Source organism: Mobula birostris, chromosome 21 (genome assembly GCF_030028105.1).
Source record: "Mobula birostris isolate sMobBir1 chromosome 21, sMobBir1.hap1, whole genome shotgun sequence".
NCBI lineage: Eukaryota > Metazoa > Chordata > Chondrichthyes > Myliobatiformes > Myliobatidae > Mobula > Mobula birostris.
This window is the reverse complement of record NC_092390.1, coordinates 19,017,550-19,044,800: the sequence shown is the minus strand read 5'-3', so window position 1 is coordinate 19,044,800 and position 27,251 is coordinate 19,017,550. Positions and strand designations below refer to the sequence as shown.

Sequence of the window (27,251 nt, the reverse complement as noted above, 5' to 3'; positions counted from 1 at the left end):
TGAGATATTTTATTAGATTTTTTTTTAAAAGTGGGTTTTTGTTTTCCTGACTCGGTGCTCCTCCGTTCAACTCCCCGATGACATAACCATCCAGAGCGACACACAGCAGCCTGAGTTTATATAAATCTGAGTAACTCCAGTAGCAGCATGAATCAGAAGGGAGTGCAGTCCTGGTCTGTCAGCGCCTCCCACACCTCTTCTCCCACAAGGGCTCTGCGTCACCTCCGCAGGCTTCGTTTGGCCTGTTTCAGTAAAGTGTCAAAGTCTACAGAATCAAACTTGCTTTTGCTAGAATAGGAGCTGACATCACTGTGACTGGAATCTGGAAAGAAAACACAACAGTTATGGGCGGAGAACATATTAGAAGTTGTCTGCGATGGAGGGAGGGGTGGGAAGGCAGGAGCTGTGAGATTGTGGGCCGGGCCACAATTATCCCAGGATTTGTTGGGATCATTCTGTTCTCTCCACCCTGATTACACATGGAAGTCTGCGATCTGTTTGATACCTTCCCTTGGGGGAGATGGGAGGAAGTGACAAGAACAAGTGAACCCGCGGTTACGTTTGAACACAATCAGCAGATTCCCAAAGTGACGGTGGTCCCTCCAAGACTGGTCGTCTCAGTACTGAAGCACCCAAAATATCATGGCCTTCCCTCGTTCCAAACTCACCCAGGTCAGCATAATTGGTTTTACAGAACTGTCGTCGGCCACCAAAACACAGGTCAAAGGGCAGTTCATCGGGCCGGCGCAGTGACTGTCCATTCTCGATGGCGGCAAAAGCGTCACACGTGTAGCGGTAGGTGACAAACCCGTAGTTATCCCTGCAACAAAACAGCACTAGTTACAAATTCCGTCAGGGAGATGTGATTGAACAAATAAGAGGGGAGGGGCCAGATGGGGTAGGGAAGAATTCTGACTAAGCACTGTGTATGGGGGGGGGGAAGTGAGTGGGGGAGACGGGCAAGGAAAGTGGGGCAATAGGTCAGGGGGATGTGTGCAATATATCAGGGAGGGGATGGACAATGAGGCGGGGTGGGGGGTGGGATGAGCAACAGGTGAGGGTCTGCGCAGGTGACAGAGGGGCAAGATGGCTACACAGTCCTGAAATCACACTCTTACCCTTGAGTTCTGAAGTAAATGTTGCAATCCTCGATTTCCCCAAAGACCTCGAACCGTCTCCGGAGTTCCTCACGCATCATGCCATTCCGGATTTTTCCCACATAAACAACTCGCCGCTCCTCCTGTGGATAGAAATTCCCAGGTGAATGGAATCCTGGCTGTGATTACACCCACTGTTGAACACTGCCCATCTCCAGGAACTTGCCACTTCAAGAACCAATTCCCACTCATTCTGAGCACAGTCTGCAGAGGGGAGCGTGGGAAGCAGGAAGGCCTTGGCCTCCTCAGCAGTCATGGCCACCCTGTCCCCATGACAGTCAACACACATAAAAGTTGCTGGTGAACGCAGCAGGCCAGGCAGCATCTCCAGGAAGAGGTACAGTCGACGTTTCAGGCCGAGACCCTTCCCCATGACAGTAGTAGTCAGTGACTCCATGCCAGAAAGAAGATTAAACAGCCACTGGAAGAAATTCTCCTTCAACTCCTCCTTATTCCAACTCTGTGCACCCAACATTCAGGAAAACCCCACCCTCTCTGCACCTTGTGAATTACCCACCCTGACCCAGAGTCCCTGGAGCACAGACCCTACGGGGCAGGTATCATCCCCACAAGGCAAAGACTCTATGCTTACAATGGCGAGCTCTCTCCTCCGACTGATCTTGTGTTCGTGAGCCTGTCGCCTCGAGTAGTGATATCTGTCTCTTGGCCCCACATCATACGGGTCAAACTCATCTGTGAAGTAACTACAGAAGCAGCAGTGGTTAGAACTCACCTTTCAGTAACTGTGTGAGACCACTGGAACCTTCCTCAGCAAACTCTGGGAATGAACGCCTTTCAGCCTGGGAATCTGGGAACAACATGTGCCTTGGCACACCCCTACCCCCACACCCGCAATCATCTCACAACGTGAAAACTTTGTGCTTACAGTCCCAAATCAATCGCACCCACAGGCCTCACAGCCACATCCACACCGAACCCAGTATCACCTCACCTCATCCGGACACTACACCTCTGCGGAGACCTAGATCTCGACCTGGATCCAGACGTGGATCGTGAATTGGATCTGGAAAACGACCTGGACCGCGAGCTGGATCTGGAATCTGAGCGGGAACTGTGTCGGGAATGTCGGGACCTCCTCCTGTAGTACCTGTACCAGAGGGGGGCAGTTAGTGGCCAAGACTGGACTTGCATCACACCCACATCATCGGTTCCACAAAGCACCACGCGCTACTGAGGAAGCCTCCCACTACCTCCCAGAGAGGCCAGCAGTGTGGCTACTGTTGTGAAAACATTACAGATACTTGCAACAGCAATCTGATATCAGACTGTTGGAGGCTGGACTGTTTCCTGCCGAGTGTCCTTTTGATCCAGCTTTACCAGGGCCAACATTTCTGCCAGCCAAACACGGCCTTTACAGTTATTTTTTTAGAGATACTCTTGCAACACCACCCAATTATACTGATTTGACCAATTAACCCACTAACCGGTACGTCTTTAGGATGCTGGAGGAAGTCAGAGCACTCAGAGGAGAATAAACCCCTCACAGACAGCGACGGGAAATGAACCCGGGGCGCTGGTGCTGTGGAGTTACGGACGTCAAAGGCAGTCACTCTCACCCCACCCCTGAGTTCAGCTCCTGGTAAACCAAAACTGCACCTTGATGAGCAAGTTATGCCTGAACAAATGCTGCAGAGCTGAACCTGGTACTGCATGGGATGACCATTCAGTCCAGCATGTGGTGTCAAGCTAATTAAGCTGGCAATTAACATCCAACTAAATCCTTTCCACCGACACGTGGTCCATATCCCTCGAGTCTCTGCATATTCCTGTGCTTCACAGCCTCTTGAACCTCTTGCATCTGCCTCCACCACCACCCAGAAACACACCACTGCATAAAGTACTTTTCCCACACATCTCTGAACCTAACCCCTCTCACTTAGTGCATGCCCTCCAGAATTAGAGATTTTAACTCTGGGATGAAGATCTCGGCTGTCTACTTTCTGCTTCTCAAAATCTTATCAACTATATTCTCAGCCACCGTTACTGCAGTGAAAACAACCCCCAAGTTTGTCCAATCGCTCCTCATAGCTCATGCCCTCTCATCCAGGCAGCATCCAGGTAAACCTCTCCTACATCCTCTCCAAAGTCTCCACATCCTTCCTACATGGGGAAACCAGAATGGAATGCAACATTATCCAACTTTGGTTAGGCTGCATCCATAAAGTAGCAACATAACTTCCTGACATTTGAACTCAGTGCCTTGACTATGAAATGTCACAGGTTTTGTTAATCATCCTATCAGCATGTGTAGCCACTTACAAGGAACTGTGAATTTGCACCTGAACTTCCCACTGCTCATTAAGAATGCTAATGCAAACCCTTAACAGCGTACTGTGTCTTTACATTTGATCCCTCAAAATGCAACACCTCACATTTGGTTCTCCTACCAATGAACTCAGGTCACAATGCAGGTCAGGTACTTGTCAACATAGACAGGACTTAGCACAGTTCAATTGCAGGAAAACTTTCTCAATGCTAATGCAGGCACTTGTCAATTTAGGGGCCACTGCTCGGGGATAAGCTGGACCTGGATTAATGTGAGAGCGTTGGGAGTGCATCACAGTGCAGATTGCCAAGTGTGGACAGTCCTTCATGAGGGATGGAGCAGAGACTCCGGTTCTGAAAGTCAGTTGTTGAAGAGTGATGAGTTTGTTACATCAGGAGGCCAGCACCATGGGGTGGAAGTGAAGACAAAGGCACTGAGAAACAGTAACAAGAGCACATCCTTGGAGCCTGCTCTGCCACTTAGCACAAAGATAGCCAAGGCTCTACCTCACTTCATGCTCCCATCTCTCCTCATGCCCCTGGCAGGGCAGCAGCTGAAAATGCCCCTCAGGCAGTTCAAGAATGGAGAACCAGGGATGCTGCCACTGGAACTGCAGTCTGTGTACAGATCGAGGCCCTGTGGGTAGTTGTCGAGGCCAAGGTCATGCTATTGAGACTGTGCTGCTAAAGCAGGAACATGGTGGATGGAATGTACGTGGGGGCAAGCAAAGCTGGGGCTGGCACAATAGACAGGTAGAGGAGGGGTGAGTGGAAATAGTGATTGAGTGCTGATCGTAGTGGAATCTGTAAAGATTGAGGAGCATGGAATCTAGCCAGGGAGATGGGGAGAGTAATTTGAAACAGTACAGGAGGGGACCCAGTGGGAGGAATGTAGAATATAGAACAGTACAGCACAGACAGACACTTCAGCCCACATTGGCCGAACCAATTTAGTAATCAAATGGCCAACTAATCTCTTCTGCCGACACAATGTCCATTTTCCTCCACTCACAGGCCTCCTCTTAGAAGTTCCTAATGTAAATGTCTCTGCCACCACCCCAGGCAGCACATTCTAACACCCACCAGTTTCTGTGTAAATAACCTGCCCTCAACATCTCCTTTAGAATTATCCCCTCTCATCTTAAATACATGCCCTCTGGTATTAGACATTTCAACTGTAGGAAAAAGATAATGCCTGTCTACTCCATCCATACAGATCTCCCCCCAGCCTCCACTGCTCCAGAGACGACAGCCCAAGCTTGTCCAACCTCATGGCCTCTAATCCAGACAGCATCCTGGTAAACCTATTTGCACTCTCTGCAACACCTCACCATCCTTCCTATAACACAAACACAAGGAATTCAAGTAACACACAAAAAATGCTGGTGAACGCAGCAGGCCAGGCCAGGAAGAGGTACAGTCGACGTTTCGGGCTGAGGCTCTTCGTCAGGACCAACTGAAAGAAGAGATAGTAAGAGATTTGAAAGTGGGAGGGGGAGATCCGAAATGATAGAAGACAGGAGTGGGAGGGATGGAGCTAAGAGCTGTAAAGTTGATTGGAAAAAGGGATACGAGGCTGAAGGGAGAGGATCATGGGACGGGAGGCCTAGGGAGAAGGGGGGGGGGGGCGCGGAGAGAAAACCCCGAGGATGGGCAAGGAGTTATAGTGAGAGGGACAGAGGGAAGAAAAAAAGAGAAAAAAGGGGAAAGAAAAAATAATAAAATAATAATAATAAATAAGGGATGGGGTACGAAGGGGAGGAGGAACATTAAAGGAAGTTAGAGAAGTCGATGTTCATGCCATCAGGTTGGAGGCTACCCAGACGGAATACAAGGTGTTGTTCCTCCAACCTGAGTGTGGCTTCATCTTTACAGTAGAGGAGGCCGTGGATAGACATATCAGAATGGGAACGGGACATGGAATTAAAATGTGTGGCCACTGGGAGATCCTGCTTTCTCTGGCGGACAGAGCACAGGTGTTCAGCGAAACAGTCTCCCAGCCTGCGTTGGATCTCGTCAATATATAGAAGGCCGCACCGGGAGCACTGGACGCAGTATATTACCCCCGCCGACTCTCAGGTGAAGTGTTGCCTCACCTGGAAGGGCTGTCTGAGGCCCTAAATGGTAGGGAGGGAGGAAGTGTAAGGGCACATGTAGCACTTGTTCCACTTACAAGGATAAGTGCCGGGAGGGAGATCGGTGGGAAGGGATGGGGGGGACAAATGGACAGTGGAGTCGTGTAGGGAGCGATCCCTGCAGAAAGCAGAAGGGGGTGGGAGGGAAAGATGTGCTTAGTGGTGGGATCCGGTTGGAGGTGGCGGAAGTTATGGAGAATTATATGTTGGACCCGGAGGGTGGTGGGGTGGTAGGTGAGGACAAGGGGAATCCTATCCCTAGTGGGGTGGTGGGAGGATGGGGTGAGAGCAGATGTGTGTAAAATGGGAAAGATGTGTTTGGGAGCAGAGTTGATGGTGGAGGAAGGGAAGCCCCCTTCTTTAAAAAAGGACATCTCCTTCGTCCTGGAATGAAAAGCCTCATCCTGAGAGCAGATGCGGCGGAGACGGAGGAATTGTGAGAAGGGGATGGCATTTTTGCAAGAGACAGGGTGGGAAGAGGAATAGTCCAGGTAGCTGTGAGAGTCCGTAGGCTTATAGTAGACATATTATTTTTTCTTCCCCCTTTTTTTCCCCTCCCTCTGTCCCTCTCATTATAACACTTGCCCATCCTCAGGGATCTCCCCCCCCCCCCCCCTTTCTCCCTAGGCCTCCCGTCCCATGATCCTCTCCCTTCTCCAGCCTAGCATCCCTTTTTCCAATCAACTTTCCAGCTCTTAGCTCCATTCCTCCCCCTCCAGTCTTCCCCTATCATTTCAGGTCTCCCCCTCCCACTTTCAAATCTCTTACTATCTCTTTTTTCAGTTAGTCCTGATGAAGGGTCTCAGCCTGAAATGTCGACTGTACCTCTTCCTATAGATGCTGCCTGGCCTGCTGCATTCACCAGCATTTTGTGTGTGTGATCCTTCCTATAATGTGGGCAACCAGAATTGTATGCAACACTCCAGATGCAGCCCAACTAGTTTTATAAAACTGCAACATAACTTCCTGATTTTTGAACTCAGTGCCTCAACTATTAAAGGCAAGCATGTCATATTCCTCCTTAACCACCCTATCGACCTGGGTAGCCATTTTCAGGGAGCTATCAACTTGGATTCCAAGATCCCCCTACTCAATACTGTTAAGGGTCCTGCCATTAACAGTGAACTGTCTCTACATTTGACCTGTAACATCTCACATTTGGCGAGCTTAAACTCTTATCTGCCATTTGTCTGCCCTCAACCACAACTGATCTATATCCCTCTGTATTCTTCGCCAGTCTTCTATGCCATCCACACCAATCTTCGTATCACCTGCAAACTTACTAACATCTAAATTTTCATCCAGGCGTGGGTGAGGGGTAGATGGAGAGGGCAGAGACGCCGGAGGAGGGGTTGTGGGGCTTGGGGTTCAGAATGAGATCGGGGGCAGCAGGGCCGGATGAGAATGATGTGTGAGAGAGGACCTTGGGAGACCAGGAGGAAGTGAGGGGATTTAGTGTTCATGCCGTTGAGTGGCAAACCTACCAGGGGGAATGTCAGAGGCTGTTCCTCTAATTTGTGAGGTGGCCAAGGGTCGGCAGATCGGAGAAAAAATGGGGGGTGGCCAGCAATCAGGAGCTCTAGGCAGCCACAGCAGATGGAGTACAGGTGCCAGTCAGTGTCTGCTCTCACCAATGCTGATGAATTGGAATTGCTTTATTATTGTCACGTGTACAGAGGTACAATGAAAAGCTTGTCATTCATACAGATCAATTCATTACACCCTGCAGTGGAACTGTGGGTCCCAGTGCTGGAATTGAAATTGGTTTATTATTGCAAGGGTATCAATATACAGTGAAAAGTTTGTCTTGCAGACTGTTCATACTGATCAGATCATTACAGTGCATTGAGGTGGAACAGTAGCAATTCAGAATAAAGTGAGACAGCTGCAGAGAAAGTGCAGTGCAGGTAAACAATAAGGTGCAAGATGAGGTCAAGAGTCCATCTTATTGTAGGGAGCCATCCAACAGTCTTATAACAGCAGATTGAAGCTTTCCTTGATCCTGATGGTACGTGGTTTTACATCTTCTGCCTAATGGGAGGATGTCCAAGGTGGGTAGATAATTGATTATGTGGGCTGCTTTAAGGAACAGTGAGAATCTTAGAGAAGCCATAGAGGGGTGTCCAGTTTCTGTAAGGTGCTGAGCTGTGCCAACTCTGCAAGTTCTTGCAGTCATGGGCAGGTGTATCCGGGTAGAATGCTTTCAATGGTCCCACATCAATAAAGATTGGTACGGGTCGATAAGGACATGCTCAATTTCTTTAGCCTCCCAAGGAAATCGAGGTGTCGGTGAGCTTTCTTGGCTGAGGCACCCATGGAGGTCACATTGAGAGCACTGGATGTAGCAGCAAGGTTGGACCAGGTGAATTGTGGCCCTCACCTGGAAGTGCTGTTTAGTTGCTGGATGCAGGTGTGGGGACCGGTGTTACACTAGTCATCCACTCGGCGTGGAAGGAGCTGCCAGCCGAAGCGGTAGACACAGAGTCAATTGTAATGTTTTAGAGGAGTTTGGATAGGTATGATAAAGTATGTAAAAGGGTTAACAACAGCAGCCTGGTTTTCTGAAAGAAACTGCTGATGATGAACAGATGTGCTGAGCCATATTTCTTCTTGAAAGTGGCTAGCTAGGGTTTCAGGATGTTTATCTCCTTGTGCACTCATGCGTAGAGATCGGGCCACCCTAGCCTGTTTCTGTATGTTCTGTACATTACGCCTATTTTGTAATTTGTCTTTCGGGACTGTCATGTAGTGAATAACTTTGACTCCAGCCTGTCTTGTGTGGGAGGTATCTGAAGAAATATATCTGTGTTGTAAGGGGGATGGTTAGTTAGTTGGTGGATCAGACAGGAACGGTCACAGACAGACTGTTCCTGTTTGAGCGACTAACTGAATCAGCCCCGGGTGCGTTGAATAAAGAGTTTGTACTTATATGGTCACTGAGTGACTTTATCTGGATTCGACTTCCACAGGTACATGGGTGAGGTATGGAGGGCTGTGGTCTGGCTCCAGGCAGACCAGACTGTCATGGAGCAAAGGCCTTCTCCATGCTCTGCGAATGAGTCATGCAGAGAGCAGTCTCTGCAGAAGGCAGAGAGAGGAGGGGAGGTAAGGGTGCAGCTGGCAATGAGGTCACGTTGTGACTGATGGAAAGGACAAGAAGTAACGTGGTAACTGTGTAGTCTGGTGAGATGAAAGGCAGGGACCTGGGAATCCTATCCCTGTTGCCTGGGGTGAAGGCCTCATCCTGCAAACAGATGCAGTGGAGACGGAGACACTGAAAGGTTAGAGACTGGGTCGGAGGAAATGTACTCTCTGTAATGAAACTGCATTTCAGTAAGCTACCCCGAGCTGCAGAAACAACCCTGTGGGAATCCAGACACACACACGAGTCACCTCTCATTCAGTCATACTGCACAGAGATAGGCCATATAGCCAATGGCGCCCATGTGATCATTCTGCCTCACTACACCAATCCCATTAGTCCACAGCAAGACCCCATCCTCTATACCTCACATATTTCAGCGTTGTCTTGTAATGTCTGCTAAATGTAATTAGATCATCTGCTCGGGCAGTGCCTTCTAGACAGTAACCATTCCTGTGCATAAAAATGTACCCCTCAGATCCGCCTTTAACCCACCTTCCTCTCACCTTAAATCCTCTTGTAATGAAAGCCCTGCCACGGGGAATGACTATCTACCTGATCTAGTTTTAAAAACCTCTATCACATCGTCTTCAGCCCCATCCACCAATCGATCCAACCTCTCACTGGAACTGAAGTCCAATCCAAGTGAATCTTCACAACCTCTCTCCAGCACAACCACCTGTACTCTTGTGCCCAATCCAGTCTCCATCTCGGCCTTAAACAAAGCACAGAAGCTTCCTTGCGTTTGCAACCCCAGAGACCAAGGTTCACTCCTGACCCTGGCACAGTGGCACAGTCTATACACCCTCCTGGTGATCACATGGCGTTTCCCAGGTGCTCTGGTTTGCTTCCACATCCAAAAAGTGCACAGGGATGGGATCAGTGGGTGCTGGGGTGTAGGTTTCTCAACAGGAATGTGGGGAGGAGAAATTGGGATTAATGTAGGATTGGAGTAAACTGGAGTACGTAGGCCGGCTTGGACACCATGAGTGAAGTGTCTTTTTCCACGCTGCCTGAGTGCCTGTATCTGTGACGTGACCCCGCCGCCCCTTCCCCACAACAGCACAGCCACCATGCATCCCAACCGTATGCAAGATTAAACCTACATATAGAAAGCTTCTCCCCATCACCACCCCCTCAGGGAATATTAACAACTGAAAATTCTCATTAAAGCCTCACCGTCTCCGCTTCCGGGCCGGGGACCGGGACCAAGACCGAGACTGAGAATGGGAACGGGATCGGGATCTGGAGCTGGAGGAGCTGGAGTACTCCTGACGATAGCAGGGGGAGGATTGAGTCCTGTTGCAGTCCCTTTCAGAACAAGAGGGTTCTCCTCTGCATTCTTCAGTCCCACTGAGGGACGGAGTCCAGGTTCCTCCCTCTAGGCCAATGCTCGCACTCTCCAGCGTCCGGGAGCAAGTCCGGGAGCCTTCCCTCGCTCCAGCAGAGGGTACCCCATCCCTGGGTAGCTCCTGCACAGTACACGAGCTCTCAACTCCCTGCTTCTGTAGCCCAGAGGCTCGATGGTTCAATAAGGTGATGGGTTTGATGGTGATACTCGATTGCCGCTTCACATTCCAACGACAGGCAACATTGGGCCTCGTTCCAGGCAGTGGGATTGTCTTGTGTGGCAGAGTATGTCCAGTCGGAACACTGGGCAGGCAATATTCATGGTCACCAAAGCCTGGGGCCGGAGTGGACACTGTCCCGCTCATGGACTGCACACCCACACGCGTGGTCAGCGAGCTGGTCTGTGTTCCTTCATGTGTGGTCGATGTTCTAGTCCCAGACTGAACATCCATCTGCGTGACTGAGGCTCTGGAGACGGGCTGTGTGTCCTCATGGGCGACCGAGGCCCTGGTCACATACTGCGTTCCCACATATGTGGTCAAGGTACCTGTCATGGACTGTGTTCCCACATATGTGGTTGAGGTACCGGTCACAGATTGTGTTCCCACACCCGTGGTTTTCGTCACGAAATGCGTTCCCACATGTGCGGCCGAGATCCCAGCCTGGTTCCGGGCTTCCACACACTTGCTGCCCCTGTTCTGCACCGGATGCTTGACTTCGGTGAACCTCAGCGTCTGTGGTGGAGAGCCCTGGAGGGGCTGGCGACAGGCTGGCAAGACAGACTTCCAGTGCTGGTAAGGGGGGGTGGCCGGGGGCGTCAGACCTACAAGCACACACGGACCGTCAGAAGAAGCAAGTCTGCAGGGATACACCATCAACAACTCCCCCACACAAACAGGATCTCACCCACGACAGCGAGACGACATCCCGGCCCCTCACGAGGCAGACCCTCCCCCCAACTAACCTCCCCTCACCCCACTCCATTATAAACTCCAAATCCCCCCTCACAGCCACCCATTCCACCTCCATGAGGACCACAGACTCACCAGCTGTACCCGCCAGTTCTACTCCAAAGACCTGATCCAGGAAGATCTTGCCATCTGGCTCAGCCACCCTGGAGGCACGAGAAATCAGAGGTCAGCCTCTCCCTGAACCCCATCACCCTCAGTTCCCACCGACTCCCACCACTCTGGGATCACGGCACAGCCGTTCTGAACTCACCTAGTGTTGCCTGGAGGAGACGGCCATTCGTTCACTGCAATAGAAACACAGCTGTTAGGCCAGACCATCCCTGCAATCACCACCTCCCCACCCGAGCCCCTCCCCACCACTCAGGCCCCCAACCCAACCAGTCCCAAATCGCCAGCCGACGCAATCCGATCTCCACCCTCCTCCCCAACAGTAAACTGGAGCTACTTTACCCTCATTCACTTCAAATTGTTCCAACAAACTCATCAGATCCGCAGCCTCGATACCTGCCGGGAGCAGAGATAGTCCGTCACTCCAAAATCCCTCCACACCCCCAGACCCCTCCACCACTCCCGACCCTCTCCTCTCTACCTGCTGGGAGCAGAGATAGTCCGTCACTCCAAAATCCCTCCATACCTTCTTCTCCACAAAACCCTCCCCCAATACTGCCGAGGTCAGAGAATATCAGTCACTCCAAAATCCCTTGATACCCCCAGGCCCCTTCACCACTCCCGACCCTCTCCTCCCTACCTGCCGGGAGCAGAGAGACTGTCTGTCACTCCCCTTTGTAGAGCACCCACCCGCAGACAGTCTCAACCTTGAACTCCCAGGATCAGCTGTTACGCCATTCCCAAAGTCAGCCGCTCCCAGAGCTTCCCATGAGCCAACTCCCCCATGGCCCTCCAACCTACCTACTGCAACCTTTAACCCCATACATCGTGCTTGCTTCCCTCCCTCAGTAAGTTAGAACAGTCAGTAACAGACAATGGTAGAAGTGGAGCCATCCCCAACTCGAGGGCAGAGATCTGCTAGGACAGACCAGTCACTCTTCTCTGCCCCAGTCACCTCCTTCTGATGGCCATTAACACAACTGTGATGCCTTCTGCAGTTCACCAGCCCGACAGTGTCTGCAGCAGCTGGGAGCAAGAGGTTGGGAACAGGTTGCCCAAGGGGTAAGTCAGGTCCAGCAGGTAGACAGTAAATACTCCCTCTAACACCCACTCACCTTTAGTGCCGTCCTCTGTCAGAACTTCCTGCAGGGAGGGGCTGCGGTGCTGTCCGACCTCCTCTGCATCAGCTGTCCTGCTGCACTGTTGCTGCGTGGGTATGGATCGGGGCAGTAGTGCCGGTGAGTTCCTCACCACAGAGGCTGTATCCCCCTTGGGAAGACAGGTTGGGACAGGGCTTGGTTTACCCTGTGTCACTGTGTAGGCACCGGCCTGCACTGAAGCTGGAGGGGCTGGTTTACCCTGCGTCACTGTGTTGACCCGGGCCTGCATCGAAGCTGGACTCCCCTCTGGGAGAGGGGCTGGGGCAGGACTTAGTTTACCCAGTGTCACTGTGTAGGCACCAGCCTGCATCAAAGCTAGATTTCCCCCTGGGAGAGGGGCTGGGACAGGGCTCGGTTTACCCTGTGTCACTGTGTAGGCTCCGGCTTGCACAGGGGATGGATTTCCCCCAGGGAGAGGGGCTGGGACAGGGCTTGGTTTACCCTGCGTCACTGCGTATACACTGGCCTGCACCGAAGCTGGATTTCCCCCCAGGAGAGGGGCTGGGACAGGGCTTGGTTTACCCTGCGTCACTGCGTATACACTGGCCTGCACCGAAGCTGGATTTCCCCCCAGGAGAGGGGCTGGGGCGGGGCTTGGTTTACCCTGCGTCACTGCGTATACACTGGCCTGCACCGAAGCTGGATTTCCCCCCAGGAGAGGGGCTGGGGCGGGGCTTGGTTTAGCTTGCATCACTGTGTAGGCACCAGCCTGCACCGAAGCTGGAGGGGCTGGTTTACCCTGTGTCACAGTCTGCAATGAAGCTGGACTCTCCACAGGGAGCAGGGCTGGGGCAGGGCTTGGTTTAGCTTGTGTCATTGTGTATACACCAGCCTGCACAGGGGATGGATTTCCCCCCGGGAGAGGAGTTGGGACAGGGCTTGGTTTACTTTGTGTCACTGTGTAGGCACCAGCCTGCACCGAAGCTGGAGGGGCTGGTTTACCCTGTGTCACAGTCTGCAATGAAGCTGGACTCTCCACAGGGAGCAGGGCTGGGGCAGGGCTTGGTTTAGCTTGTGTCATTGTGTATACACCAGCCTGCACAGGGGATGGATTTCCCCCCGGGAGAGGAGTTGGGACAGGGCTTGGTTTACTTTGTGTCACTGTGTAGGCACCGGCCTGAACAGGGGATGGATTTCCCCCTGGGAGAGGGACTGAAGCTGGATTTCCCTCAGGGAGAGGGGCTGGGGCAGGGCTTGGTTTAGCTTGCATCACTGTGTAGGCACCAGCCTGCATCGAAGCTGGAGGGGCTGGTTTACCCTGTGTCACAGTCTGCACTGAAGCTGGACTCCCCTCAGGGAGAGGGGCTGGGGCAGGGCTTGGTTTACCCAGTGTCACTGTGTAGGCACCAGCCTGCGCCAAAGCAGGAGGGGCTGGTTTACCCTGCGTCACAGCCTGCAACGAAGCTGGACTCCCCTCAGGGAGAGGGGCTGAGGCTGGATTTCCCTTGGGGAGAGGGACCGAGGCAGGGCCCGGTTTGGCCTGTGTCACTGTGTATACACCGGCCTGCACAGAGGCTGGAATCTCCTTGGGGAGAGGGACTGGGGCATGAACTGGCTTACCCTGTGTCACTGTGTATACACCAGCCTGCAAAGGGGATGGATTTCCCCCAGGGAGAGGGACTGGGGCAGGGCTCAGTTTACCCTGTATCACTGTGTACACACCAGCCTGCACAGGGGATGGATTTCCCCCAGGCGGAGGTGTTGGGGAAAGGCTCAGTTTACCCTGTGTCACTGTGTATACACCGGCCTGCACAGAGGCTGGAATCTCCTTGGGGAGAGGGACTGGGGCAGGGCTCAGTTTACCCTGTGTCACTGTGCATACACCAGTCTGCACAGGGGATGGATTTCCCCCAGGGGGAGGTGTTGGGGCAGGGCTCAGTTTACCCTGTGTCACTGTGTATACACCGGCCTGCGCAGAGGCTGGAATCTCCTTGGGGAGAGGGACTGGGGCAGGGCTCAGTTTACCCTGTGTCACTGTGTATATACCAGCCTGCACCGAGGCAGGACCCCCACCAGGGAGAAAGGCTGGGACAGGTTGCTGAACACTCAGCACTTGGCCACGGACTGCGGTAGCTCCCAGTGAGGTTGTCTGGGCTGAACTGGGTGTCTGGTCCTGCCGTGTCAGTTTCGGATTGGCTGTCTGGACCAGCCCGGATGTCTGAACCCATCCTGCCTGGGCAGGGGCAGTTGTCTGGGCTGTGCTGGGCGTCTGGCACGGGCTTGGTTTCAGGGACTGTTGTGTATGGGGCTGCCCGGTTTGCACCAGGCCCAGTGTTTGTATCCATCCCATCTGGGCCGGGCTGGGTGTCTGCCCTGGACCAGGTGTCTGGCACACACTCGGCTTCTGCGTCTGCTGTGTGTGCGATGGGTTGGGTGTCTGGCCCCACCCCATCTGGGCTGGTGCTGCAACAGAGCCCGGGTTGGGGGGTAAGGTGGGAGCCTGGGGCGGGGCTGAGACTGAGACTGTGTCAGGGGCTTGGGAGGGGCTGTGTGTAGGCGGTGGAGCCCAGCGCGCCATGGGCTGACTGTGGGGCAGGGGAATGGGTCTGTGGCCTAGCCCCTGCCCCTTTGGGATAGCCGGTGGGGCCGAGGGTGCTGGGCTTAAGGGAGACCCCAGGTTGTCCAGCGGCAGGACACTGAGCTCACCCTGGATGATGGAAGTGATGGGGACGACAGGCCAGGCTCCAGGGCTGGGCCCAGACGCTGGGCGGGGGTCCCGGGGCCCCGAAGAGGCCCCTGCTCGCTGCCGCTGCCGGTACTGCTCCAGGCTAATGGGGCGCAGGCGGGGTTCGCTGGGCAGGGGGCTGCTGACTGCCAGAGGGACAGTGGTAGGAGGGGAAGCAGCTGGTATGGAGGGAGGCTGGATGGAAAGTGGAGAGGCAGAAGGAGGGGACACAGAGGGAGAAGGGTCAGAAGGGGAGGCTGGCGTGGAGACTGAGGGAGAGGATTCAGGAGGGGAGGCCGGTGGGGAGAGCGAAGGATGAGGTACAAAGGGAGGGGTGTTAGAGGGTGCGGAAGCTACAGAGCTGGAGGCAGGGGGATTGGACCATGCAGAGACAGACAAAGGGGAGACAGAGGGAGAGGGTTTAGGAGGGGAGGCCAGAGGGGAGACAGCAGGAGAGGATTCAGGAAGGGAAGCTGGTGGAGAGTCGGAGGGAGAGGGTTTAGGAGGGGAGACCAGTGGGGAGAGAGCAGGAGAGGACTCAGGAAGGGAAGCTGGTGGGGAGTCGGAGGAAGAGGGTTTAGGAGGGGAGAGAGTGGGAGAGGATTCAGGAAGGGAAGCTGGTGGGGAGAGAGAGGGAGAGGGTTTAGGAGGGGGGGCCAGTGGGGAGAGAGCGGGAGAGGATTCAGGAAGGGAAGCTGGTGGGGAGACAGAGGGAGAGGGTTTAGGAGGGGAGGCCAGTGGGGAGACAGGAGGGGCACTGGAGGGTGGGGAAGGTACAGAGATGGAGGCAGGAGGGTTGGAACCCATGGAGACAGAGGGAGAAGGATCAGGAGGGGGAGTCAGTGGAGAGACAGAAGGTTGCATGACAGGGGGAGGGACCACAGGGGAGGTGCAAACAGGGCCATCAGCTGAAACTGCCGCTCCCTCCTGGCTGTCAGTTCCTCCCTCTGACCCGGGATGGACACCTACAGCCCCAGCCCTGACCCTGCTGCTCCCTCGGAGCCTGGACCCAGGCTCAGCACCCAGGTCTCTCCTGTCCCGAGCTCTCAGCCTGGTCTGTGGTCCCTTAGTCCCCACAGGCCGAGCCTGGTCCTGGGACTCGGGTTGTAATTGCCGCCGCAGACTGGAGCGCGTGACAGGGCCCTCAGCTCGGCCCCGCTGCATTCCCACCGCTGCCTTCTCCTCGGGTTTGGACACTTTCCTCGGCCGTCCCCTCCTTCTCACTGGGGCTGGTGGCTGCTCCTGCTCTGGGGAGGTTACAGGCACAACAGGCTGACCCGGCGGGGATTGAGGCAGACCCTCTGGGGCAGGGTCTCCGGCTGCTGTAGGCTTCTCACCAGCCGTGGAGAGTGGTGTGCCTGAAGGACGCTGGGGGCTTCCACACAAGGTTGCCGGACCTTCCAGATCCAGATCCAGCAACTCCCCCTCTTGGACCATCTCGACATCCAACGTCACAGCTTTGGTTGGGGAGTCCGTGCTGTCCTCGGAGGGCAGGCAATAAGGGTGAACATACTTGACCAGGTCAGACAGGGAAACGTGCTCGACATTGATGACGCAAGGAGAATTCTGGTCAAACACAAGGGTCACACTGTCCTCGAAACCAACAGAATCCAGCTGTTGATCCAGCTGCAGGTCCAGGATTTCAATGGCAGGTTTGGATACATCTGCAACACCGCTAATTGTGTCAGCAGTGTGGTCCGACAAACTCTCCATCCCAAAGCAGTCTTCATCGGCAGTCTTTTCGGAGCTCCACGAGACATCCTGAGGAATGGCCGCGTCCACACATTTGAAGAGGTCCTTCTCCGAGTCTGGGAAAGAGGCCCACGAGCATCTCTCTACCTGCAAGACAGCAAAAAAAAAACACACCAGGGTGTCCGAAAGTGGGCAGTGGCACCAAAGAGGGGCAAGGACCCAAGGGGCAGCAAGCCCAGAGGGGCACAGCGAAGGGAGGAAAAGGGAAGGAGGCAGCAAGGAGAGAACTCTTACCCTCAGCGGCCCTTCACGGACACCCTTTGGCGAGGCAAACAGCTCATTGTCAGGAAGTGTGTCAAACGGAGAGGGATTTTCATCATCAACAGTGTCCAGAATCTCAGTTAGGGCCGTCAGTAACGTTGCTTCGCTCTCCTCGTCTAATGGGCATTTACTCTGGAAACAGGTCACGGTGAGCAAGCGTCAGTCTCGGAGAGCGGCTGACAACATACAAGCATCTTTCTCACAGGTATAGACATGCTAGGATCACAGGGCTCCACACAACTGCAAAAGCCTCTGTAAAACTTGGGATTTGCAAGTCCCAGGAAGCCGGTGGTGCTGGATGTGACTACCGACACTCCTCCCTCCCTTTTACATCACATTTCCCTTGCATTACACAGCACTAGAACATACTTTCCCTGCAAGATCGAATGGAGCATAACAATCAGTACGCCAATGAAATATACAAACAACTGTCAAAATAAATACTGGGGCAGGAAGTGCACCCCGCCCCTACAGACACCCACACTGCCAACTCAGCCCTGGATGCAAAACCCTCCTACATTTTCCGACCACCAGACCTCCCCCACATCTCCCACTCCAGACCCAGTACTACCCTCCTCACAAATATGTGGACTGCCAGAAAACAAGGAGTTAGTGTATTGACGTGTCAGCGATCAAAACAAATGGACACTGCATTACATTGAACTAGTCAGAACACACCCTGGGCACTTATCCAGAAATAAATTACAGTAAAAAGAGATAATCCAGATTAGGAATTTCTTCGCCCAAAACTACAGAATCAATGAGGGCTTGTGTAGATCTGGAACTGGCAGGATGAGATGACAGCCCCTGTGTCACATCCCCAGGCCCACAGGCACTGTTTCACAATTGAACTAACCTCTGCTGATGAGGAGTCCTCAATGATGGAGATTATGGTCTGATCAACATAACTGTGGAAAGCTCCCAGAATCTCTCCAGTGTCCAACCCTGTGATGGTGAGGTCAGGTAGGCTGGAGGAGAGGAAATCTTCCCCACATGATTTCTACAGAAAATGAAAAGCACAGAAAATGAAAATGTGCAAGAACACAGTTCGGGCCATCGCAAATCTGTTCTGTCTCTGCAGATGCTGCTTTATCTGCCGGGTTTTCACACCTCCTGTAAATCTGAAAGCCTCCTGCACACAACCCTTCACTCCCACCCCCGGCAGCTCATTCCTGCACCCACCACTGGGTGTGAAATGTACATACCTACTCTCACCTTTAGGCTTTGCCTTCTAGTATTGGACAATTCAGCCTTGGGAAAAAGACCATCTACATATAATAGTCTGAATGCAGTTTAACCAAGGTTTTATACAACTGTACCACAGCTTCCTCACTTGTGTACCCTATGCTCCTAGCATTGAAGGCAAGCACCTCTTACTTCTTTTAAAATCGAGATACAGTGTGGAACAGGCTCTTCAAGCCGCACTGCCCAGAAACCTCCGATTTACCCCTAGCCTAATGACAGTACAATTCATAATGAACAATTAACCTACCAACCAGTACATCTTTGAGAGGAAACGCACACAGTCACGGGGAGAACGTACAGACTCTTCACAGGCAACGTCAGGAATTATGACCCTACCAGCTTGTGTGGCTACTTTCAGGAGCTATTGACTTAAATCCCGAGATCTATCTGTCCATCAGTCCTGTTAAGGGTTCTGTTGTTGGGGCATATTCTGGACTCGGGGGGGTATATAGCAAAACATTAACTTCAGCAACCAACCTTCAGACCTGAATGTGGACTGTAGATTAAATGGACAGTAGAGAACAGCAGTTAATTGAAAAACCAGACAATGCCGATTAACATTTATTTTGGGTGTCTGGAGTGTGGGTCCGAAGGAGGAAGTGTGAAAGTTATATGTAATTCAAAGGAAGCACTGTTGATATATAATATAGAATTGTCCATACAAAATATCATGTGATATTGGGTCATACAGGCCTCTCCCCCCTAAATGGGTCTCAATTCGATGCCTGCTGCTTGTCTTCGTTAAATAAATCACTTCTGTATCCATTAGCTTCATTCTCTCTCCGGTGACTTTGCTCACATTACAACATGTCCCCCTAATATTTGACTTCCAAACTGCAACTCCTCTCACTTAGTTGGATTAATCTCCACCCACTGTTTCTCTGCCCAAAACTATATACTAAAATTTTTGTATCACCTGCAAGCTTATTAACTACCCAACCCATGTTTTCATCCAAATAGCAGAGGTCCCAGCACTAATCCCTTTGGAATGCCACTGGCCACAGATCTCCAGTCGGAATAAACCCCTCTGTCGGACCGGACCCTGCCTTCATTGAGCAAGCCAGCTCCAATTTGAAACGGTTAAGTCACCATGGATCTCAATCACCTTCATCTTCCTGATCAGCCTACCAAGAGGGACCTTGTCAAATGCTTACTAAATTCCAAGCAGGAAACATCCAATTCCTTACCCTCAGCAATCACCTATTACTTTCTGAATTATCCCCCCTTTCCCTTCTTAAACAGGAAAAACACGGATAACTCTCCGGTCCCCTTGGACCTCACCAGTGGCCAGACAAAATATAAAAGTGTGGGTCAAGTCTCATCAGATGTTAGGTGTTTATCCATCCCAAATCTCTTCCAAGAGCCCCAACGCAACCTCAAAATGCCCTAGCAAATCAGAATGCTGACAGAACTTATTATTTCCCCAGCACTCTGGCCTCCAAGCATTAATTCTCTCCTTTATCCTTGAACAGTCGTACCATCTCCCTCATCACTCTCGCTTTTTAATGCAGGTAAGAAAACTCCTTCAATCCTACAGCAAAGGACATTTCATGGCCCCTTTTAGCCTTCCTATTTTGAGATCATTCAGCCTTTCTTTATTTTCCTCAAAGGCCACATCTGATTTCAGCTGTAAATCTTACAAACTTCCTCGAGTTAGGTCCTCTAGTTTGCAGTAGAGGAGTCCAAGGATGGACAGGTCACTGCAGGAATGGGAAGGGGAATTGAAATAACACAGAGCACTTAGCTCAGATGGCCAGCTCTACTAATTAGGCCAATATCTGCATTTGGTCTCACTGGCCACATCAGGAGCACTGAATGTAGATGAGGTGTGCGTTCACCTGCCTCACCTGCAAAGGCTATTTAGATTATCGATGGTAGTGTAAGAACAAGCAGCGAACCTCCTGTGGCTGCAGGAAAAGGATCCTACAGTCAGGGATGGGTGAGGAGGAGAGAGGAGAGAGGAGAGGAGGAAGGATGAGCAGACAAGGAAGTCAGAGGGAGTAAGTGATCCCTGCAGAAAGGAGTGGGGAGGAGATGTGGCTGGTAGCAGGATCTCATCACAAATGGTGGAATAGACAAAATGTGACATGCCGGATATGAAGGGAGGTGGGGTGAAAGGTGAGACCGGGGGAACTCTGTTCTGGGGGAAATGAGGTGAAAGTTAGGATCAGGGGAACCATCTCCATTCCGTACGAACAGAGGTGCGGTGAAAGTAATGAGTAATTTCTTTCTCCTGAGAAATGAGTACACTTCTGATGTCCTGGAATGGAATGCCCCATCATGAGTGCAGATGAGACAGAAACCAAGACAAAAGAATGACATCCTTACAAAAAACAGGGTGAAAAGAGGTGTACTCTAAGTAGCTGTGGGAGTCGGTGGGTTTATAGTGAATGTCAGTGGATAATTTGTCTCCTGAGATAGACAATTGGAGCTAAGAAAGGGAGAAAAGTGTCAGAAATTATCCATATGGATTTGAGAGCACAAGATCCAGATGGGTGCAGGAATTAGCACCAGTGTAGTTGATGTTATGGAGAACTGGGAAGTGTAACCATAACCACATAAGCATTAGAACATATAGCCAAAGAAATGGGCATAATGACTGACACCCCACTATAGGAAACATCCTCTCCACATACACTTTATCTAGAGCTTTCAATGTGATCACCCTTCCTTTTTCTAAACTCCAGCGAGTACAGGCCCAGAGTCATCAAATGCTCCTCATATATCATCCTCATGAACTACCTCCAGACACCTCTGGTGCCAGCACATCCTTTCTTTCATAAGGGACCCAAGGCTGCTCACAATACTCCCAAGTGCCATCTAACCAATGCTTCATAAAGCCTCAAGATTACATCCTTGCTGTTATATTCCTGTCCTCTTGAAATGAAGGCTAACACTGCATTTGCCTTCCTTACCACTTGCAAGTTAATCTTTAGGAAATCCCACAAGACCCTCAAGTTCCATTATACCTCTTTTTTGAATTTTCTCCAACTTTCAAAAATAAGTCTATGCCTTTAATCCTTCTACCAAAGTGAATGACTGAACTTCCCTGCACTGTTTTCCATCTTCCATTTCTTTGCCCAATCTCCTCTTCTGTCTTAAGTTCTTCTGCAGACTCCTGCTTTACTTAACGCTACCTGCCCCTTCACCTATCTTCATACTGTCTGCAAACTTGGTCACAAAGCCATCAATTCTGTCTTCCAAATCATTGACGTATAACATAAAAAGGAGTGATCCCAACACCAACCCTGGAACACCTCTAGTTATTGGCAGCCAACCAGAAAAGGCCCCCTTTATTCCCACTCTTTGTCATTTGCCAGTCAAGTGGATCGAACAGTATCAAACAGATACTATTTTACAGTATCCTTCCTGTAATAACATGGGCTCTTGTTTAGCAGCATCATACCTAAAGCCATCTGAAAATCCAAGTAGACAACATCAACTGACTCCTTTGTCAAGCTTGTTCAGGGCTCAACCAAGCACAGCAGATTGCTGGTGGGTTGGAGGGGGGTTAGAGGTGTTAAGCGACCAGACACGTATAGTGAAAATAAAGTGGTGGGGGGCTGGGAAATCGGTAGGTGTTGAAATGGTGGAGGCATGCAAGGTGTGCTTAACATAGGTGAGAAATCCCAAAGCACTTTATTAAGTACGCCAAAGGCAAGTTCGCGGCCCATTAGAGAGAGAAATGGTGATAATGTGCATCTAGCTAGAGGCTTTTAACAAATAACTCTCAGCCACATTTGATAATTAGGATAAGCACATTGTACTTGGAGAATTCAGAGAGGGCATTGTGAAAATCTAGAACTGGGGTATTAGATGTCTTAGTGAGTTTAAGGACAGATAAATCATCTGGACAAGCTGTATTCCCAGCTGCAAAGGAAAAATCACTGGGATCCTGCAAGAGATTTTAAAATTTGCAATGGCCACAGATCAGGTGCTAAAAGACTGGAAGACAGCAAACATCTTCATTCAGGAATGGCAATAGGGATAAGCAAGGTTATTTACATTAGTGGTGGGGAAGTTATTGGTAATTCTGAGGACTCAGATCAACATACATATGGAGGCACACAGGGATTGATCAGGCAAAATCGGCATGGGTTTGCTGGTGAAATTGGAGCTTGAGTATTCCATTCAATTCTGGTCATCCTGCAGCATTAAGTTGAAGGGAGTGTTGGAATGATTTACATGGGTATTGCCAGGACTCAGGGAGAGATTGGGCAGGTTGGACTTTATACTTTGGAGTGTATTTTTTTTTTAAGTGAGGAATGTAGACAGGTTATATTCACAGTATCTTTCCCTGGATCAAGGACTACAGGAATAGGCCTTATGTCATAGGGTCATAAAACATGGAAAGATGCCCTTCATCCCAAACTATCCCTGCCAGCATGTCACAAGAGAAAATCTGCAGGTGCTGGAAATTCAAACACACACAAAATGCTGGAGGAGTTCAGCAGGCCAGGCAGCACCTCCAGAAATGAATCAACAGGTGTTTCTGGCCGACACTCTTCATCAGGACTTGTGTGTGTTGCCTGCCAACATGTGCCCACCAAGCTAGATCTATGCGTCCACACCTGGCCCACATCACAATCAGATTTATTATCACCGGAATATGTTGGCAGGACCACCGTATCATTGAGGACCCGAGTCACCCCAACCACAATCTATTCCAGCTGCTACCATCCAGGAAACGGTACCACAGCATAAAAGCCAGGAGCAACAGGCTCCGGGACAGCTTCTTCCACCAGACCATCAGACTGATTAACTCATGCTGATTTGAGTGTATTTCTATGTTACACTGACTGTTCTATTTATTATAAATTACTAAGATGCACATTGCACATTTAGATGGAGATGTAACGTAATGATCTTTACTCATATATGTGAAAGATGTAAGAAATAAAGTCAATACGTTGTGAAATTTGCTAACTTTACAGCAGTACAATGGAATTCATGATAGATAAAGAAAAAATGAATTACATTTAATATGTAAGTGTCTATTAAATAGTTAAAGTAAGTAGCGCAAAATAATAGAAATAAAAAAGTATGAGGTAGTGTTCATGGGTCCAATGTCCATTCAGAAATTGGAATCTTATCCAAACATGTCTTAGAAGTTGTTGGTAAACTTTAAAAAGATTTAAGGTGAGAGGGAGAGATTCAAGAACCTGAGGAGACACCTTTTCCACTCAAGAGGTTGTTGCATATATGGAACAAGCTGCCAGAAGTGGTTGAAGGAAGAACAACATTTAAAAGATATTGGACAGGTAGATGGATAGGAAAGCTTTCAAGTGCTCCTGATGGTTTTTAAGCCACGGACCAATACCATTAGGCAGGGGCTGCAGCTGGAACCCTGCTTCAGACATGTATATCAAAATGCAAATGGGACAAGTTTAGATGGGCATTTTGGTCAGCAAGGACTAGTTAGTGCGATGTTGCCATGCTGTACATCTCTGTAAGATGAATGGTCAGACAGTAGGGGTGGCACCGTGGCTTAGCTGTTAGTGCAATACTTCACAACAGCCAGCTGTAAGATCAGGTTTCAATTCCCAATGCTGTCTGTCAGGAACTTTTATGTTCTCCCTGTGAAGGCGTGGTTTCCTCCAAGTGCTCCAGCTTCCGCCCACATTCCAAACAAATACGGTTAGGGTTAGCAAGTTGTGGGCATGCTATGTTGGTGCCAGAGGTGCGGGGCATTTAATCCTAGCGCAATCCTTACTAAGTTGATTTGACACAAATGATGCATTTCACAGTATGCTTCAATCTACATGTGACAAACTGTAGAGGCAGGTGCAATTATAATTTTTTTTAAAAAGGCATTTCAACACTACATGCAGAGGAATGATTCAGAGAGATACGTGCCAGGAAGAAAATTTGATTGGGACGGATGAGTAGGGCGAAAGGGCCTGTTTTGACTCTCACTTTACCACATGTTCATTAACATGGCCTTCTAGCCCTTCCTTGCTCTATAACCTAACCTCTCCCTTCTCCTCAGTTCCTCCACTTACTGACTTACAGCTCTGGTTCCCACGTCCACTGCACTCCTCTGCAAAGAACACTACCAACATTCAAAGATACTGGAGCCCCTCCAGCTTAGGCCTTTTTTGTCCGTCAATCCTGCCCTCAATGATCTATCCATCGGAAGTTCCCCAGCTCACATTTAATGGCACCATACTCCTAATTTCTTGCCTCACTACCATATAGCACAGGTACTCCTCAGATTGCATTGCCTTTTAAAAACTGCCCAGTTCACTAAATTTTCTTTGCAAGACCTCATCTGTCTTCCTACCTAGGTTAGAGTCATAGATCACTACAGCACAGAAACAGGTCCTTTAGCGCACCTGGTCCGTGCCAAGCTATGTTATTTATTCTGCGGTTCAATCACCCCTCAAAACTAATCAATAAGTGCCAATCCCTCCTTGAGGGACAGTCACCACTCGGGTCACGCTCTCTTCTTGCTGCTGCCACCAGGAAGGTGGGACAAAAGCCACAGGAACCCACACCACCAGGTTCAGGAACAATGATTACCTGCCAACCATCAGGCTCCTGAACCAGAGGATAAACCTCACTCAACTTCACTTGCCCCATCACTGAACTCTTCCCACAATCTACGGACCCACTTTTAATGTGTCTTCATCTCATGTTCTTGATATTTATTGCTTACTTATTTATTAATCCTTCCTTTTTTTTTATTTGCAAAGTTGCACTGGTTGCACACTCAAGTTGATGGGGTCTTTTATTGCTTTATTTAAGGTTATTATTCCATTATGGATTTATTGAGTATGCCCACAAGAAAATGAACATCAAGGTGACATAAACACTTTGAACAGTGTGGAGTAGACCCTTCAAACCACTCTGCTCCAGCAACCCCCAACAAACTGAATTAACCCTAAACTAATCACAATTTATTCTCTAGGAGAATGCAGCGAGAAGAAACCGGAATATCCAGGGGAAACCCAACACATTCCACAGGGAGAACATACAGAACAGTGCCAGAATTGAACTCTGGGAGCTGTAATAGCGCCGATCTAACGGCTACACTATGTGGCGTCCACCTGCCCAGTTCCATCGAGCTGCACCCAGACCATAGTCCTCCATATCCCTCCCATCCATGTGCTTATTCAAATTTCTCGAGTGTTGAAACCGAACCTGCATCTACCACTTCCACTGGCATCTCAATCCACACTCTCACCACCCGGAATGAAGAAGCTATCCTTCATGTTTCTCTTTCACCCTTGCCCATGACCCACCTCAGTGGAAAAAGCCTGCTTGCATTTACCGCACCCATACCCCTCATAATTATGTATACCTCTATCAAATCTCTCTCCATTCTCCTGCCTAGTCCTAACCTAGTCAACCTTTCCCTATAACTCAGGTCATGAAGTGCTGGCAACATCCTCATAAATTTTCTCTGCACTCTTTCAATCTCTGACAACTTTCCTGTAGGTAGGAGACCAGAACTGCACACAATACTCCAAATTAGGCCCCACCAATGTCTTATACATAACATCTCAACTCCTGCACTCAAAATACTTTGATTTATGAAGGCTGTGAATGCTTATCTAGTAAGTTTAAAAATGACATCTTGTTAGAGGGGATAGTCTTGATTACAGAACACCACAGACCATTTGGCAATTAGGGTGAAGCACTAGAATTTCATGCTGATAAATGCAAGCCAGTACATTTAAGGTGGTGTGATAAGGATAGGACATACACCATGAATGGTTCAATGAGTATTGAGGTACAGAGGGACCTTGGCATAAACGTTCTTAGATCCCTAAAGACAGCTGGACAAAGCAACAAATGTAAACAGAATGCTGGCTTTCATTAGCAAGTGCAAAGAGATAAGAAAACTTTTGTCAAGGTACAACTTTATAAAACTTTGATTAGATTAAAGCTAGGGCAGCTCCCGTCACCACAATAAGACACATTTGCACTAGTTCCTGTGAATGGATACTTGATCATGTGGAGAACTGTTATTACAGAAGCAAAGGAGATTTGAGGAAGAGGAATAAAGGGGTACCGAAATAAGTGGGGCAGATAAGGTGGTTAGTGAGAAACAGTTTCCAGGGCCAGGACTCTAAAGTCAGAGGACATTACGGTGAGGAATGAGAGGGTTAGTAGGAATTCGTGACGAACCAGTGCAGGGAACCGGAGTCAGTCTCACACCCAATGTTCAGCTGATAGGAACTGGTAAACGGTACATGCACAGGGTGCTGGTGGACTCTGCCGCTAACAAAACGCTGCCCGGAGCAACTACAGCCCCAGCGGCGACCACTAAACAACCAAACGGGACGACAGAAGAGGGCCGACTGCCCCATTCCCAGCCCCGGGCTCCTTCCAACCCACGTGTCCTCTCCACTCCGGACAGCCACGTGTCAACTGCGCGCTCGCCGCCCGAAATCAGGCGTCGGCTCCCGGTCCCGATTTCACCCACCACCCTCCACTCCGCGCCCGGCCCTCGACCCCGTCCCCACTCCCTGAACCCGGACCCGTCCCCCGAGTCATGGCCCAGACGGGACCGCAAACCCGCTTCCCGGCCCCCCGCTCCATGCTCCCTGGCTCAAGACCCAGGCAAGGACCGGTTGCTGTCGCCGCACCCCCGGCTCTTGGGCCAGTCGAAGCCCCGTGAACCGTGCCCCGGCACCCTGCCCCAGGACCGCGCCCGGCCCCTCTACCGCACACGTGTCACCGGCAATACCGGCAGCCGCGGAGCTGGGGTGCCGGACCCTCGGCACGGCGTTCTCGTGGCTCTTACTCACCGTGGGGATGCTGTCCCAAGCGGCCTGCTGCGGCCCAAGGCATCGATCGCGGCCCCGGGCTCTAGTTCGGGACACGGTCGCTAACCGCGCCGCCATCTACCGCCACTCCTCGGGTCGGCTTCCCCCGGTCTCTGCCTTCCGCTTCCGCTGCCGGCGGTCCCGTCCACCGCACGTCACTCAGAGCCGGCACTGCCTTGCTACTGGCGGAGGTTTCTGCCATTCACGTCCTGGCCCCGCCTCTCGGGTATAGGAGTTGCAGGTTT

General features: G+C 50.8%; 1 protein-coding gene across 2 annotated transcripts; it reads right to left on the bottom strand.

Moving 5' to 3' along the window:
• LOC140185647 (uncharacterized) lies at positions 1–27,139 on the bottom strand. Of its 2 annotated transcripts, XM_072239100.1 has the most exons (13): positions 26,989–27,139; positions 17,844–17,987; positions 16,961–17,119; positions 12,265–16,813; positions 11,492–11,545; positions 11,292–11,325; positions 11,117–11,184; positions 9,900–10,893; positions 2,110–2,265; positions 1,750–1,861; positions 1,119–1,240; positions 669–820; positions 1–322 (listed from the first exon to the last, which is right to left on the bottom strand). In XM_072239100.1, the coding sequence occupies exons 1-13, from the start codon at positions 27,082–27,084 to the stop codon at positions 219–221; spliced, it is 6,744 nt and encodes a 2,247-aa protein (XP_072095201.1). In that variant the 5' UTR covers positions 27,085–27,139; the 3' UTR covers positions 1–218. The 2 variants fall into 2 exon arrangements, 1 of the variants encoding a protein (XP_072095201.1); XR_011882686.1 differs by lacking the exons at positions 1–322; positions 1,750–1,861 and having other exon boundaries at positions 732–820.
• Positions 27,140–27,251: the final 112 nt, after the last annotated feature.